The 15,057-nt window shown below is 45.0% G+C and overlaps 1 protein-coding gene across 1 annotated transcript in view; it reads left to right on the top strand.

Moving 5' to 3' along the window:
* The window catches only part of dars2 (aspartyl-tRNA synthetase 2, mitochondrial), a 31,355-nt gene extending 16,500 nt beyond the window's left edge, over positions 1-14,855 (top strand). The window contains exons 9-17 of the mRNA XM_056293880.1: positions 1,096-1,165; positions 1,498-1,677; positions 2,645-2,752; positions 4,949-5,011; positions 7,588-7,740; positions 9,097-9,315; positions 13,109-13,219; positions 13,507-13,582; positions 13,797-14,855. Coding sequence (XP_056149855.1) covers positions 1,096-1,165; positions 1,498-1,677; positions 2,645-2,752; positions 4,949-5,011; positions 7,588-7,740; positions 9,097-9,315; positions 13,109-13,219; positions 13,507-13,582; positions 13,797-13,981 — 1,165 coding nt within the window. The 3' untranslated portion in view covers positions 13,982-14,855. The remainder of the gene's footprint in view (positions 1-1,095; positions 1,166-1,497; positions 1,678-2,644; positions 2,753-4,948; positions 5,012-7,587; positions 7,741-9,096; positions 9,316-13,108; positions 13,220-13,506; positions 13,583-13,796) is intronic.
* The last annotated feature ends 202 nt before the right edge of the window (positions 14,856-15,057 follow it).

Raw genomic sequence — 15,057 nt, forward strand, 5'->3', positions numbered from 1 at the left:
TTTCTATATACATGCTGCCCCTTGGCTAGTTCATTCAAAATCATGATGTGTTTTGCCATTTTTATGCTGACGACACTCAGTTATACATGTCACTAAAACCCACTGATCTTAGAACCCTAGCAAATCTCACAACTTGCCTCTCTGACATTAAATCCTGGATGTCTGAAATTTTTCTTAAATTTAATGATGATAAGTCTGAGGTCATTCTGTTCGGTCCCTGAAATTCCATCAGCCCTTTTGGTACTAATCTTGGTGGTCTGCCAGGTAGTTTTAAGCAGGCTGCTAGGAATCTTGGGGTAATATTTGATGCTAACCTCGGTTTTGATAATTAAATCAAACATGTTGTTCAGTCGTGCTTTCTTCAGCTCATGGTAATCTCCAAAATTAGGTCAATTTTATCAATTGCCAATCTGCAAAAAGTTGTACATGCTTTTGTCTATTCTCGGCTTGACTTTTGCAACGCACTTTACCTCGGGTATTAGCAAGGGCTCCCTCCACCATCTGCAGTTGGTACAAAATGCCACTGCTCAGCTCATTACTGGGACAAAGAGGCATGACCATATCACTCCTGTGCTTGCCTCCCTACACTGGCTCCCTGTTATATTTTGAATTGATTTTAAAAATGTATTGCTCACTTTTAAGGCCTTAAATGGTCTTGCTCCTACATGCATTTGTGATTTATTGACATGGTATACACCCTCTCGACCATTAAGATCCGCAGATAGAGCCCTGCTGGTTATTCCCAAGTCTCGGTTTGCACAAAAGGTGATCGGGCTTTTGATGTTAGAGCCCACACACCACGGAACTCTCTTCTTATTGAACTAAGACAAACCAACTCTCTAGCTTCTTTTAAATCTTGTCTTAATTTTTTTTTTTGTGAAGCTATTACAAATGTTTGGTATTTGTTTTTATTTATTCATACTGTTTTTATTTTTACTCTTACTTATTTGGTCTTATTCTTATTTTTACTTGCCTGGTTTTATTTCTTTGTAAAGCGCTTTGTAACATTGTTTTAGAAAAGTGCTATATAAAGTTATTATTATTATAGTCCTGTCTCTTTATGTCAGTTTCTTTTCTCTGTTTTCAATGTGGCAGGTACTTCCAGCTGGCACGGTGCTACAGAGATGAAGGCTCCAAGCCAGACAGGCAGCCAGAATTCACTCAGGTAGGGAAGAAGAAGGCAAAGAATGGCCATAAATAGAAAGGTGGGATGAGGACAAACTGCATGAACACGTTATCACACACATTATCACACACGTTATCACACACACATAATCTTTACTAAACATCCCTTACATAGCACACGAATTTCCAAATCCAAATTGCTAAATTGACCCCCAACTCTGCTACCAACATTGAGATACATGTGATACCTTAACCTAATCATTCCTAAACATCCTTTTCTGATCTTTTGATAATCTCACACCAAATCGATTTGTTTTACCACGATATCACGGGGAGAAAAAGAAATGAATTGTTCTTTTCCTGTCACTCCAGGTAGACATAGAAATGTCTTTTGTGGACCAGTCGGGTGTCATGGCTCTGGTGGAGGGCTTGTTACAATACTCCTGGCCTGCAGAGAAAGGTCCCATAAACATTCCCTTCCAGACCATGACGTATGAAGAGGCCATGAGGGATTATGGTGTGGACAAGCCTGACACGAGATTTGACATGAAGGTGGGTTATTTTGGGTTGCTTGACATTGTGTTTCGCTTTATGTGTTCAGTGTGGGTTGGTGGGTGGTATTAAAGGGTTGATGAGAACAGTACTCTGTGTGCATTTGTATCCGTTAATTGAGCAAACATGAGCCTTCTTAACATTCTGTTCGTTATAGCTGCAACTGCTATTGCAGCATCTTCTTTTACTCAGGAAGAAAAATAGACATGCTATGGCTATACTGACACATAAAAGTGATTTGTCTATTTAGGAGCACTTTGTCATGTCACCTCATGTATTTGCACGCATGAAATGAAATGCCGTTTCCCCCAGCCCACAGCAGTGCAACATACAGACAAAATCACATTCAAGCACTACAAGAACACACATATTCAAACTAACACAGTATATCCAAACTAAAAAAAAAAAAATTACTGTCCAGGGGAACAAATGCCAGCCAGGATGACTGTTGGAACCGCCGGTCTGCATGGGCTAGCAGTTAGCCTAGCCTGCCCCAATTACGCGTCCTGTCAGACCGCCCTCTGTGTTTGCTCCTCGGGCGCAGCTCCAAGCAGGGGCCGTGGTCCTTGTGGCAATCGGACGAAGCAGACCAAGCCCTCCCAGCCGATCCAGCACCAGCTCTCCCAGCCAGACACCCTAAGACTGGATATTACATCATTTTTTGTGCCAATTTAATTTCAAAAGTAACTTGTTGTGGAGAAACAATGCAGCAGTAATACATTAGTATATCATGTAAAAAACATAACTTTTGGTGGCTACATTTAAGTGTACAAGACTGGATGGAAATAGGGGTTTTTCTAATAGTAGAACTAATCAACAAATCAATTTCCAAAATACACTGCACCCCCCCCGTGTCTGACTGTCTGCCCATCATTCTGTTTATATGTATGTCTATCTGGCTGTCCGTCTACCCATCTGTCTTTCTGTATGCCTGTCTCTCAACTCATCCCTCTATTTGTCTGCCTAGTTGATTGACATCAGTGAGGCGTTGAGAAGCTCGAAGATAGAATTCCTCAAGACAGCTCTCGGCCAGCCAGGAGGTTCCATACAAGCCATTTGTGTCCCCAATGGAGTGGTAAGAAAACAGGCATTTCCTGTTGCCATATATCTAACAGATAAAAATGTCTGTGATGCCATATGGGGCATTATTTCTACAAAAAATACTAATAATGCTAATAACAATACCAATAATACTAATAACTTACAAGTATCGAGCCTCCAAAAAAAGTATATTTAGAATTTGACCAAATATCTAAATTTGGCACTTGTATTATCATTTTCTTTTTTTTTCTACAGCCTGCATATGAATTAAAACAGGAGCGGAAACAGAATCAAGACAAAATAACTCCCAAAACCCCAATTCCAATGAAGTTGGGACGTTGTGTAAAACGTAAATAAAAACAGAATACAATGATTTGCAAATCCTTTTCGACCTATATTCAATTGAATACACTACAAAGACAAGATATTTAATGTTCAAACTGGTAAACTTTATTGGGGGTTTTTTTTGTGCAAATATTCACTCATTTTGAATTTGATGCCTGCAACACATTCCAAAAAAGCTGGGACAGGGGCATGTTTACCACTGTGTTACATCACCTTTCCTTTTAACAACACTCAATAAGTGTTTGGGAACTGAGGACACTAATTGTTGAAGCTTTGTAGGTGGAATTCTTCCCCATTCTTGCTTGATGTCTGACTTCAGTTGCTCAACAGTCCAGGGTCTCCGTTGTCGTATTTTGCACTTCATAATGCGCCACACATTTTCAATGGGAGACAGGTCTGGACTGCAGGCAGGCCAGTCTAGTACCTACACTCTTTTACTACGAAGCCACGCTGTTGTAGCACGTGCAGAATGTGGCTTGGCATTGTCTTGCTGAAATAAGCAGGGACCTCCCTGAAAAAGACGTCGCTTGGATGGCAGCATATGTTGCTCCAAAACCTGTATGTACCTTTCAGCATTAATGGTGCCTTCACAGATGTGCAAGTTACCCATGCCATGGGCACTAACACACCCCCATACCATCACAGATGCTGGCTTTTGAACTTTGCGCTGATAACAATCTGGATGGTCCTTTTCCTCTTTAGCCTGGAGGACATGACGTCCATGATTTCCGAAAACAATTTGAATTGTGGACTCGTCAGACCACAGCACACTTTTCCACTTTGCGTCAGTCCATCTCAGATGAGCTCGGACCCACAGAAGCCGGCAGCGTTTCTGGATGTTGTTGATATATGGCTTTCGCTTTGCATGGTAGAGTTTTAACTTGCACTTGTAGATGTAGCGACGAACTGTGTTAACTGACAATGGTTTTCCGAAGTGTTCCTGAGCTCACGTAGTAATATCCTTTACAGAATGATGTCGGTTTTTAATGCAGTGCCACCTGAGGGATGTAAGGTCATGGGCATTCAATGTTGGCTTTCAGCCTTGCCGCTTACGTGCAGAGATTTCTCTGAATTCTCTGAATCTTTTGATATTATGGACTGTAGATGATGAAATCCCTAAATTCCTTGCAATTGTATGTTGAGAAACGTTGTTCTTAAACTGTTGGACTATTTGCTCACGCAGCTGTTCACAAAGTGGTGAACCTCACCCCATCCTTGCTTGTGAACGGCTGAGCCTTTTGGGGATGCTCCTTTTATACCCAATCATGACACTCACCTGTTTCCAATTAACCTGTTCACCTGTGGAATGTTCGAAACAGGTGTTTTTTGAGCATTCCTCAACTTTCCCAGTCTTTAGTTGCCCCTGTCCCAGCTTCTTTGGAACGTGTTGCAGGCATCAAATTAAAGATGAGTGAATATTTGCAAAAAACAATAAAGTTTATCAGTTTGAACATTAAATATCTTGTCTTTGTAGTGTATTCAATTGAATATAGGTCGAAAAGGATTTGCAAATCATTGTATTCTGTTTTTATTCACGTTTTACACAACGTCCCAACTTCATTGGAATTGGGGTTTGTAAAACCTGCCTATCAAGCTATCCATCGCTATTGAACACAATATAAATTATAATAGAATTGTAATAGTACAATAAACAAACTACTTTACCATCTATTATGGTAAAAACGCTGGACCCAGATTTCGATTTACATAATAGAATTATAAAGATACGATAACTTTTGTATTTACCGTTTAGCTAGAGACAGCTGTATTTGATATGTAACCAGTTTGGTGACTGCCATGTTTTCTCTTGCTTGTGTCTTAGAGATTGTCCCGTGTGACATTTTAAAAGATAGCAAAAAATAAAGTCTCTTTTATTTCATGGCAGAAGCATTTCAAAGGCAATGATCTGGAAGCATTGAAGCAAACAGCCAAGACACAGTTTGACCAGGTAGGTTTGGCTCACCACAAACAGAACAAAGAGATGGAAAAAAAACACAACAGAAAGTTACTCATGTCCCCTCAGCGAGCAGACTGCAACGTGTGGGCTTGCACACATCACTGCACCACACACAGAGGAGGACGATAGACTTTTAATGATACAACCGAACAGAAGCTCAGACGAGCTACTCTTTACAGCTTGTTTCCTTCAGCATGGGAGTACCTGATCGACTGTGTGTGAAGACCCAGAAAATGTGTCTGAACGGTGTTGATGAGAATATTTGTCCATCAGAGAATTCGTTCCTCACCTGAGACATATTTATGAGACGTTTTAAGTTGTCAAAGGGTTTAAGGGGGTTAAAGGGTAAAGCATAGGAATAGTACCTTTCCTAGATGGCCTTTCGTGGCATCATAGACTGGTCTTCATACACCCCAGCATCATGTGAAGTGCAAGATATAGCCTCTCCATGATGAATGACCATCCGTGCATGGTGAAGAGCCACACCCTCCTCGCGGTAATCCTGTTAACGTTGTCAGGAGGCAACAGAGCAGAACATGGCAAATCTAGAGGTGTAAACCTCGATAATAATTCCTGCTATTCCTATGGGTAGCAGTAGTCCTAGGTGCATTCAATGATAGGTTGATGTTATGGACCGGAGGACATCGTGGCTTTGCAGATGATCAATGCATCTTGACAACGGAAAGGCACAAAATCTCCAGTTAGCGGAGAACCATAGACCTGCATGTGGAGTAGCGCCCCATGCTTTAAACAAACATGCGCAACCAAAACCCTATTATGGAGACACACACCAGTGTGGAGGCAGTTATGAGGCGTCCTGGCGGACGACCTAGGTGAGGAGGTGAGGTTAAGTAGTCACTAGCTGATAGCAAGCTTCATTCAGACTACTCGTATCTATTTAACTTTGTTTTCAGTCAACTGAATGAGTTAGCTTCTCCCCAAAACCTTTTGCATTGAGTGGGTTGTTATATTTCTTAACCAGTCAACTGGCAATGAATCCCATATCAGTGGCAAAAGTTTTGCACTTTCAGTTTATACTGAGTTGAATAAATAGAAAGAGAATTGACCTGAATCCTGTTTTATAAGTTTTAGTAATCTTTACACAGTCAGTTAAGAGATGGTTGTTGGTGCTCCAAGTAACTCATAGGTGGGCGACTCTCTCTCCCTTCTCCTGTTGTTGGCTTGGTTATTGTTAACGAATGCTTAAATGTATGTCCTGAAGATTTACGTAACAAAAAAAATGTCTTCCCTGATACTTTCAGTTCTTATTTAAGACAATAGCTAATCCACAAATATCCCAAATATGAACGCTTTTGCTGTTGGTCATTTTCATGGTTTGTCTGATAGGACTTTTCCAGGAAAAAAGAAATGATATGGCACAGGGTTTTACATCTTTACCATAGCATCCAAAATAAGAAGAATAAGGGAGGTAGTGACAACTTGAAGAAAAAGTGTAGTTGTTTTGGTTAACACACAGTTTTGGCAAACCAAGCTCATAGAAGACCTTTACCAATAGATAATACAACATCAAATTGTGAGAGCTCAAGGTCAGCCTTTTTTTTTTTCTTTGGGTCAGCGATAGGCAAGGTGCTGATGTAATACCCCTGCCAGCTATGTTTATTTTGAATTGACGAATTAGAGCTGTCACACCGGGCACACATCTCCCGCCCTCCGTCACCCGTGCGTGCAAAAAACAGACCCCCCCCACCACCACCACAGACCCCCCCACACACACATACACCCCCCCACACATACACACTCATGGTCCCCCCCCCATCCAACTTCCACTCACTTCCTGACCTCCTCAGTCTATCCTTCCCTCATTCCCTTCTTACTTCCATCATTCGTTCGGCGGGCTGGGGCCTTGTCATTACCTGATCCGTTCAGTAAACCCGATTTGTTCAATGCATGTTTAACACATACACGAAAATGCGTCTACTTCCTGTCACAGCTATAATTTTACGACTTTGTTGAACACCCTGATGGTGGCGTAGTGGTTAGTGTAGTCGCCTCACAGCAAGAAGGTCCTGGGTTCAAGCCCTGGGATAGTTCAACCTTGGGGATCATCCCAGGTCGTCCTCTGTGTGGAGTTTGCATGTCCTCCTAATGCCTGCGTGGGTTTCTCCCGGGTGCTCTGTTTTACTCCAAAAGTCCAAGACATGCAGGTCAGGTGAACTGGCCGTACTAAAATTGTCCCTAGGTGTGAATGTGTGTGTGTGTGTGTCGGCCCTGTGATGGACTGGCGGCCTGTCCAGGGTGTCCCCCCGCCTGCCGCCCAGTGACTGCTGGGATAGGCTCCAGCATCCCCGTGACCCTGAGAGCAGGATAAGCAGTTTGGATAGTGGATGGATGTAATTAGAGCAGCCATATACCAATGCTATAACCAAGACATTGTAAGTTAAACAAAAACGTCAATCTTCAGCATTGTGGTTTTAAACACTTTTTGGGTTATGTAAATTACTTTGCATAAATGTTTGTGTAAATATGTGGCCATATTTACTGACAACATTCCCTTTTCCCTGTGTGTCTTTGTTGGTGTATATGTGTGCTTTGTTTTACCCCAAAAGGAGCTAAGCATCCTGCTGGTTAGGGCAAATGGAACATTGAAGTCTCCCCTCAGTAAACTACTCTCTGCTCCAGACACAGAGCAGCTGCTGGAGAGGACTGGGGCCAAACCAGGGGATCTACTGCTAATATCAGCCGGTCCCCTGAACACTGTGGTAAGCTACTGACCTCACCGGGTCAGGTGAACTTGGCTCTCACTTTATAGCGTTGTATTACAAGATGGAAGTAGATCGAGAGGAGGTGTCAACACTAGATGCAGCGGACAGTTGATTAGATAACTGCATTAGGAGAAGTAGTAGTAACGGGTGTGAGAAGTAAATTGAGAGGGTGGAGAAAAATTGTAATGTAAGAAAACAGCCTGGAGGGTTTCCGGGTAGCACAGCGGTCTATTCCGTTGCCTACCAACATGGGGATCGCCGGTTCGAATCCCTGTTACCTCCGGCTTGGTCGGGCATCCCTACAGACACAATTGGCCATGTCTGTAGGGTCTGAAAAGCCGGATGTGGGTATGCGTCATGGTTGCTGCACTAGCGCCTCCTCTGCTCGGTCGGGGCATCTGTTCAGAGGGGAGGGGGAACTGGGAGGAAGGGCATGATCCTCCCACGTGTTGCGTCCCCCTGGCGAATCTCCTCACTGTCAAGTGACAAGAAGCGGCTGGCGACTCCACATGAATCGGAGGAGGCAAGTGGTAGTCTGCAGCCCTCCCCGGATCGACAAAGGGGGTGGAGCAGCGACCGGGACGGCTCGGGGGAGTGGGGTAATTGGACAGGTACAATTGGGGAGAAAAAGAGGGGGGGGAACAGTTTATCAATTGGAAATCTCCTGAGTTTGCATCCTTTTTCACCCATGTTTGTTGCTTTATTGAAATTGATGAAAAATGCTTTGTTTCACTTGAAGGAATATTTACGCGTCATCTACATGAAAAACGATCGTGTTCATAGGGCCCACACATTAAACTGATGCTGTTTTTTGGATGCGAGGCAAGCCACTAACGTGAAAAGACACTCACTCACTCACTCACTCCTTAACATACTCGTGATTAGCAAGTCCATCTGTGAAAGGAATGGGGGGGGGGTCTCAAAGAATGGTTAAATATGTTCAGTTAGAATAAGTCGAAGTGTTCAGTGAGGCTTTAGAGGCTTAAAGCAAAACAAAGAAATGTTTGTTCAGACCCCTGTGAGTCCACCTCAGATTGATCATACCATTTTTCCTCCTAGTATGAACTAATTGCAACTCCAGTGAAATGTGCCATTATAAACCTCATGCCCACTTAACACATACAGTATCAGCTTGAAGGAGATGCTCAGCAATGGTTGATACACAGTGAGATAAATTTCATCACAAAAGAAACATCCCTCCTGCCTAAGTTTACTCATTTTGTGATAATTCACATGCAGAATGCAAAATAAAATTAAAAAAAATGTTCTTTCTCCTTCATACTTTTTTCTTCTGGTATTATCCTTCCCTTGTTCTTTGTCCTTTTCCTGCCACCTGAATCTTTCTCCTCCTAGCGCCCCTTGATGGGCAAACTACGTCTGAAATGTGCAGAGCTCTTGGAATCTTGCGGCTTTCCTGTCCAGGACTCCTCGGCATTCCACTTCCTATGGGTGGTGGATTTCCCACTCTTCCTGCCCAAAGAGGAGAATCCAGAGGAGCTGGAGTCGGCCCACCATCCATTTACAGCTCCAGTGCCTGAAGATACGGCGTTGCTCTACACAGAGCCTCACAAGGTTAGTTATGAAGAGTGTTGTATGTGCTATGACAATCCCACTGTAGATATAATTTTCTTACATTCATTAATCAGGACTCAGGAACAATTTATTGTCATTTCTATCATGTACTTGCATACACAAAAGAAACGAAATTTCGTTTCACCCAGCCCACAGCAGTGCAACACAAAAGATAAAAACACATATCTAAAATTTCCAAAAACAACACCACCAAAGACAGGGGGGACAAAGGAAGAAGAAAAAAAAAAACCACACACACAAGCAGTGTGTGTGGGTTTTTGCACAGCTCTAATTCGTCAATTCAAAATAAACATAGCTGGCAGAGAACGAAAGACAGCCAGGATGACTGTCGGAATTGCCAGTCTGCATAGGCTAGCAGTTAGCTTAGCCTGCCCTGCTTCCACGTCCTGTCAGACTGCCCTCGGTGCTTCCTCTTCGGACGCAGCTCCAGGCAAGGCCGTGGTCCTTGGGCCAACCGGACGCAGCAGACCAGGCTCCCTCAGCCGATGCAACACTAGCTCTCCCAGCCGGATACCTTCAACAGACCTCCCCCCCATTCAACACGACGACACAAACACAGACGCAGACAAAAACACTGCACAGTCGATGTTAGGCGAGGCCGCCGCCAGATCACCTCAGTGTTTCCTCTCGGGCGCAACTCTGAGCAGGGCTGTGGTCCCTGGGCCCACAGGATGCAGCAGACCAAGCTCTCTCAGCTGATCCAAGCCAGCTCTCCCAGCCATTAAATGGGAAAAAAAATTGAAGATCAAAATAAGAACGTCACACTATGACACAAACCTAGACGCAGATGTTCCCTGTTGATGACTCTGCACTTATCCTTCTCGGTGACTTCAACATCCACACTAACAAGCTAGATCCTCTCCTCCTTTGACCTTCACCTCTCACCCTCTCCTCCTACCCACAAGGCCGGCAACCAGCTGGACCTTATCTTTACTAGACACTGTCCTATTTCTAATCTCTCTATTACTCCCCTCCAGCTCTCTGACCACTATTTCATGTCCTACTCTCTCTCCCTCTCTTCACCCCCTCAGCCCCTTCCCCTACCCACATGGTTTCCACCCATAGACACCTCCGCTCTCTCTCCGCCACTGATCTTCCTTCCTCTGTTACCTCTATCCTCCCTACACCTGAATCTTTCTCTCTCCTACCCCCTGACACTGCTACTGATCTACCCTCTCCTCTTCTCTGGACAATCTCTGTCCCCTAACCTCCAGGCCTGCACGTCCAACTCCACCTGCCCCTTGGCTGACCGACTCATTACGTACTGACAGACGGAGCCTGAGAGTGGCAGAGCGCAAATGGAGAAAAGGCAAACTCCCAGATGACCTTCTCAACTTCCAATCTCTTCTTTCAACTTTCTCCTCCTCCCTTTCTGCTGCTAAGGCTGCCTTCTATCACTCTAAAATCCTATCCTCTGCCTCTAATCCTAAGAAACTCTTTGAAACCTTCTCTACACTTCTTCAACCCCTACCTCCTCCTCCTACTTCTTCCCTTCTCCCCGTTGACTTCGCTAACTTCTTTGACAAGAAGGTAAACGACATGAGATGCTCCTTTCTCACCACCCAGTTAGTGCTGCTTGCACTATCCCACCCTCTGCACCCTCCCTCACCTCTCCATGTCCCACCCTATCCCACCTCGCTCCCCTCTCCCCCGATGAGGTTCTAAACCTCATCACATCCAGTCGCCCCACCACATGCTCCCTTGACCCAGTCCCCTCCCCTCTTCTTCAGTCTATAGCACCTGAACTCCTTCCCTATCTAACCCACCTCATCAACACCTCCCTCTAGGCAAGATGTTTTCCATCTGCCTTCAAGACTGCTAGAGTCACCCCCCTTCTCAAGAAACCATCACTTAACCCCTCTGACGTCAAAAACTACAGACCAGTTTCCCTTTACCCTTTCTATCCAAAACTTTTGAACGTGCTGTCTTTAACCAACTTCCTTTGTACCTCCACCAGAACAACCTCCTGGACCCCAACCAGTCTGGGTTTAGGGTCGGGCACTCGACAGAGACGGCCCTCCTTGCAGTGACAGAATCGCTGCACTCTGCGAGAGCAAACTCTCTCTCCTCTGTTCTGATACTCCTGGACCTGTCAGCTGCGTTCGACACAGTGAACCACCAGATCCTCCTCTCTACCCTCGAGGGGCTGGGTGTCACAGGCTCTGCACTCTCAATGTTTGCAACCCACCTGACGGGTCGCTCCTACCAGGTGACATGGAGGGGATCTGTGTCGGAGCCTCGCAGACTGACTACAGGCATTCCACAGGGTTCGGTTCTGGGTCCTCTCCTTTTCTCCCTGTACACGACATCCCTGGGTTCTGTTATTCGCTCGCATGAATTCTCTTACCATTGTTATGCCGATGACACCCAGCTGATCTTGTCCTTTCCTCCCTCTGACACACAAGTAGAGACACGCATTGCTGCGTGCTTGACTGACATCTCGGAGTGGATGGCGACACACCACCTGAAGCTCAATCTGGACAAGACAGAGCTGATGTTCCTCCCTGGGAAAGGTTGCCCGCACCGAGACCTGGCCATCACCATTGACAACACCGTGGTAACGCCAGCTCGGACTGTGAGGAATCTGGGTGTGATCCTGGATGACCAAGTGTCGTTTGCTGAAAACGTTGCATCGGTTGCTCGCTCCTGCAGATTTCTCCTCTATAACATCAGGAGGATTTGCCCATTCCTCACCGACAAGATGGCACAGGTGCTCATCCAGGCTCTGGTCATCTCCCGGCTGGACTACGGCAACTCCCTCCTTGCTGGCGCCCCAGCGTCGGCCATCAGACCTCTGGAGCTTGTTCAGAAAGCTGCAGCTCGTCTGGTGTTCAACCGCCCTAAGTTCTCCCACACAACTCCCCTTCTCATGTCCTTACACTGGCTCCCAGTAGCTGCTCGCATCCAGTTTAGGACTCTGGTGCTAGCCTACAGGGCAGTGAAAGGAACAGCTCCTTCCTATCTCCAGGCCATGGTCAAGCCCTACACCCCCGCCCGACCACTGCGCTCTGCTGTCTCAGGATGCCTGGTTGCCCCATCGCTCAGAGGCCCTTGCTGCTGATCAACCCGGTCACGGCTCTTTTCTGTCCTGGCCCCACAGTGGTGGAACGAACTCTCCACTGATGTCTGGACAGCGGAGTCACTGCCCATCTTTCGGCGCAGGTTGAAAACTCACCTCTTCAAGAACTACTACCCTGTTACTTGTTCTTAGCACTTATTGTATTTACTCTTTTTTAAAAAAAATCTCATTCTTGCACTTTTACTTTAGCCCTGGTTTTGCTCTTAGATGCTTGTTTAGATGCACTTATGACCTCTGATGACTAGTAGTTCTCCTGATCTCCTACGTTAAATGCACTTATTGTAAGTCGCTTTGGATAAAAGTGTCGGCAAAATGACTGTAATGTAATATAATGTAATGTAGACATGGACAAAGACACTGTCGGTACTGGGTGAAGCCGCTGCAAACGTAAGTTTGCGCCGCCATCTTCCCACACCGGAAACCACATTACACCATTAAAGATGTAAATACATTTTGTACCATGCACACATTTTGTGCACTATGCTGAGGTGTGTCCTATTTGCGCTTCATGTGAAGTCCTATTTAGTTTAATGATTCACCCAAGCATAAAGTTCAATCATTAAACACTTAGAAAAGTTAGGCTGGTTGACTAGCTACTCAAAGGTGGCATCAAGATGCAAACCCTCTGCCTGCTTTTTTAAAAAATGGTTAGAAAAACAAAATCAACTCAAGGTTGTGGATTCCCTCTCCTAGGTTCGTGGACAGCACTATGACTTGGTGCTGAATGGCAATGAAATTGGAGGAGGCTCCATCCGCATCCACAAGATCTCAGAGCAGCTTCACGTCTTAAAGAATATACTCAAGGTCAGTGATGTGCCTTGGTCGTATAACATTTTGTTGTGCAATATCTGGGTGTCAATGATGAGTTTTCCCACAAAATTCCCAAACAGGAAAATTTACACATCTGTTCGAGGCAGATCCCTCTGCCCATTTCCAGAGGAACTGCACACTCGTTTCTAGTTTTCTCAGTAGTATAGACAGAAGATTTTGCCAAGTATGTGAAGTTGACACACAATCTTGAATGATAATGAGCAACAGTTAGTAAGACCTCAACACTATTGTGTGTGTGTGTGTGTATGTGTGCGCGCTAGGAGGATCCCTCTCTTCTCTCTCACCTGCTGGAGGCTCTGGACTCAGGTGCGCCCCCACATGGAGGCATTGCCCTGGGTAAGTTGGACTCTGAACAACCACAAAATCATTCAGCAGCTCCCTAAATATTTTCAGTTTTTGTGGAAAGACAGACCTCTGCCTCAAATAGTAATCAGACCATACATGTATGTAATCTTCATCTGAGCAAACAGTATACAAAGCATTTTAACTGATTTTTAAAAAGATTTGAAGGCTGTATATTTATTGAAATATCACATTCACTACTTTAAAGGTTTGGATCGATTGGTCTCCATCATAGTCGGGGCTGCCAGCATCCGTGATGTCATTGCCTTTCCCAAGTCCTTCCGAGGTCATGATGGCATGAGCCAGGCACCTGACTATGTGTCAGAGGAGGAACTGAAGTCCTACCACATATCTGTCAACTGGCCAACAGAGAGAGGAGAAAGAGAGAAGTGAGAAGCAGAAGATAAAGAGACAGCTGTAACATCAGAGGAGGCGTTGAAGTGTTCCCGGACCTCTGTCTCACTTGGGACAACAGAGCAAAGAGGTTGGGAAACAGAATGATGAGGGGGAGAAGTTGAGGAGACAGCCATTTCATCTGAGGATGTGTTGGAATAAGAACTAAGAAGCTGGCCAAAGGAAAGGAAGATGAGAGGAAGACGATTATGTTAGGGCTGCATTTTAGTCCATTTACTTGAAAAAATTTGATATGTGTTAAAAGTAAAACAAAAGAGAAACTGCGTTTCATGACATGCAAAAATATTCTCAGGAGTTGTGCGATTTAAACAACAGGAGAATCTCCATACATGACACGAGCACACAATAAACACTGAAACAACTGGGATGGGCAGGTCGACGTAGATGGATGGGTGGTCGGCCGGGAGGGATCCATGCCCAGGTGGATTGGTCTGTCCTCTGTGCTGGGTGGTGTTCTTCCAACTGCGTTCTAGCAGGTCTGTGGTGAGCACTGCTTTCCGGGACCCCTGGGTGGGCGGCCTGACATCATGGGTGTGGGCCGTGGAGCGGGTGGCAGCTATCGGACTTACTCCTGCTGTGTGGCTGTTCTGTGACGGGCACCGCGGGTGCGTTTGGGGGACTACATGTCTGGCTGTCCACCGGCTCTGGCAGGACCCTGTCCATGACACAGTAATTAAGGAAATGTCGATGTAAAGCAAAAACTTAATATTAAATATAAACTACATCTTTTTTTTCCTTTTTAGTTGGGCCGATACAGACATAAACAAACGTATAGATTTACAAGGCAAAGAAACAACAGAAGGTTCCATGAAGGCAATGTTGAATACAGAGATTATGCTCAAATAAAGATTAAACAAATTCCATTAATTATAGTCTGAGGAACCTATAAATGATCTGCCAATAGAGGATAACAGGACATGGGTATCGTCTCATATGTCTTATAAGTGTATGAGTGTCTTAAGGGGTGATGGGGGAGGATTGCTAAGTTGGGGGGGGGGGGGCGTCACAAGGAAAAGGCCCTACTCCCTAGTACCCCAGTAACCAATTTTGCAACA

This window comes from Lampris incognitus, chromosome 14, assembly GCF_029633865.1.
Source record: "Lampris incognitus isolate fLamInc1 chromosome 14, fLamInc1.hap2, whole genome shotgun sequence".
NCBI lineage: Eukaryota > Metazoa > Chordata > Actinopteri > Lampriformes > Lampridae > Lampris > Lampris incognitus.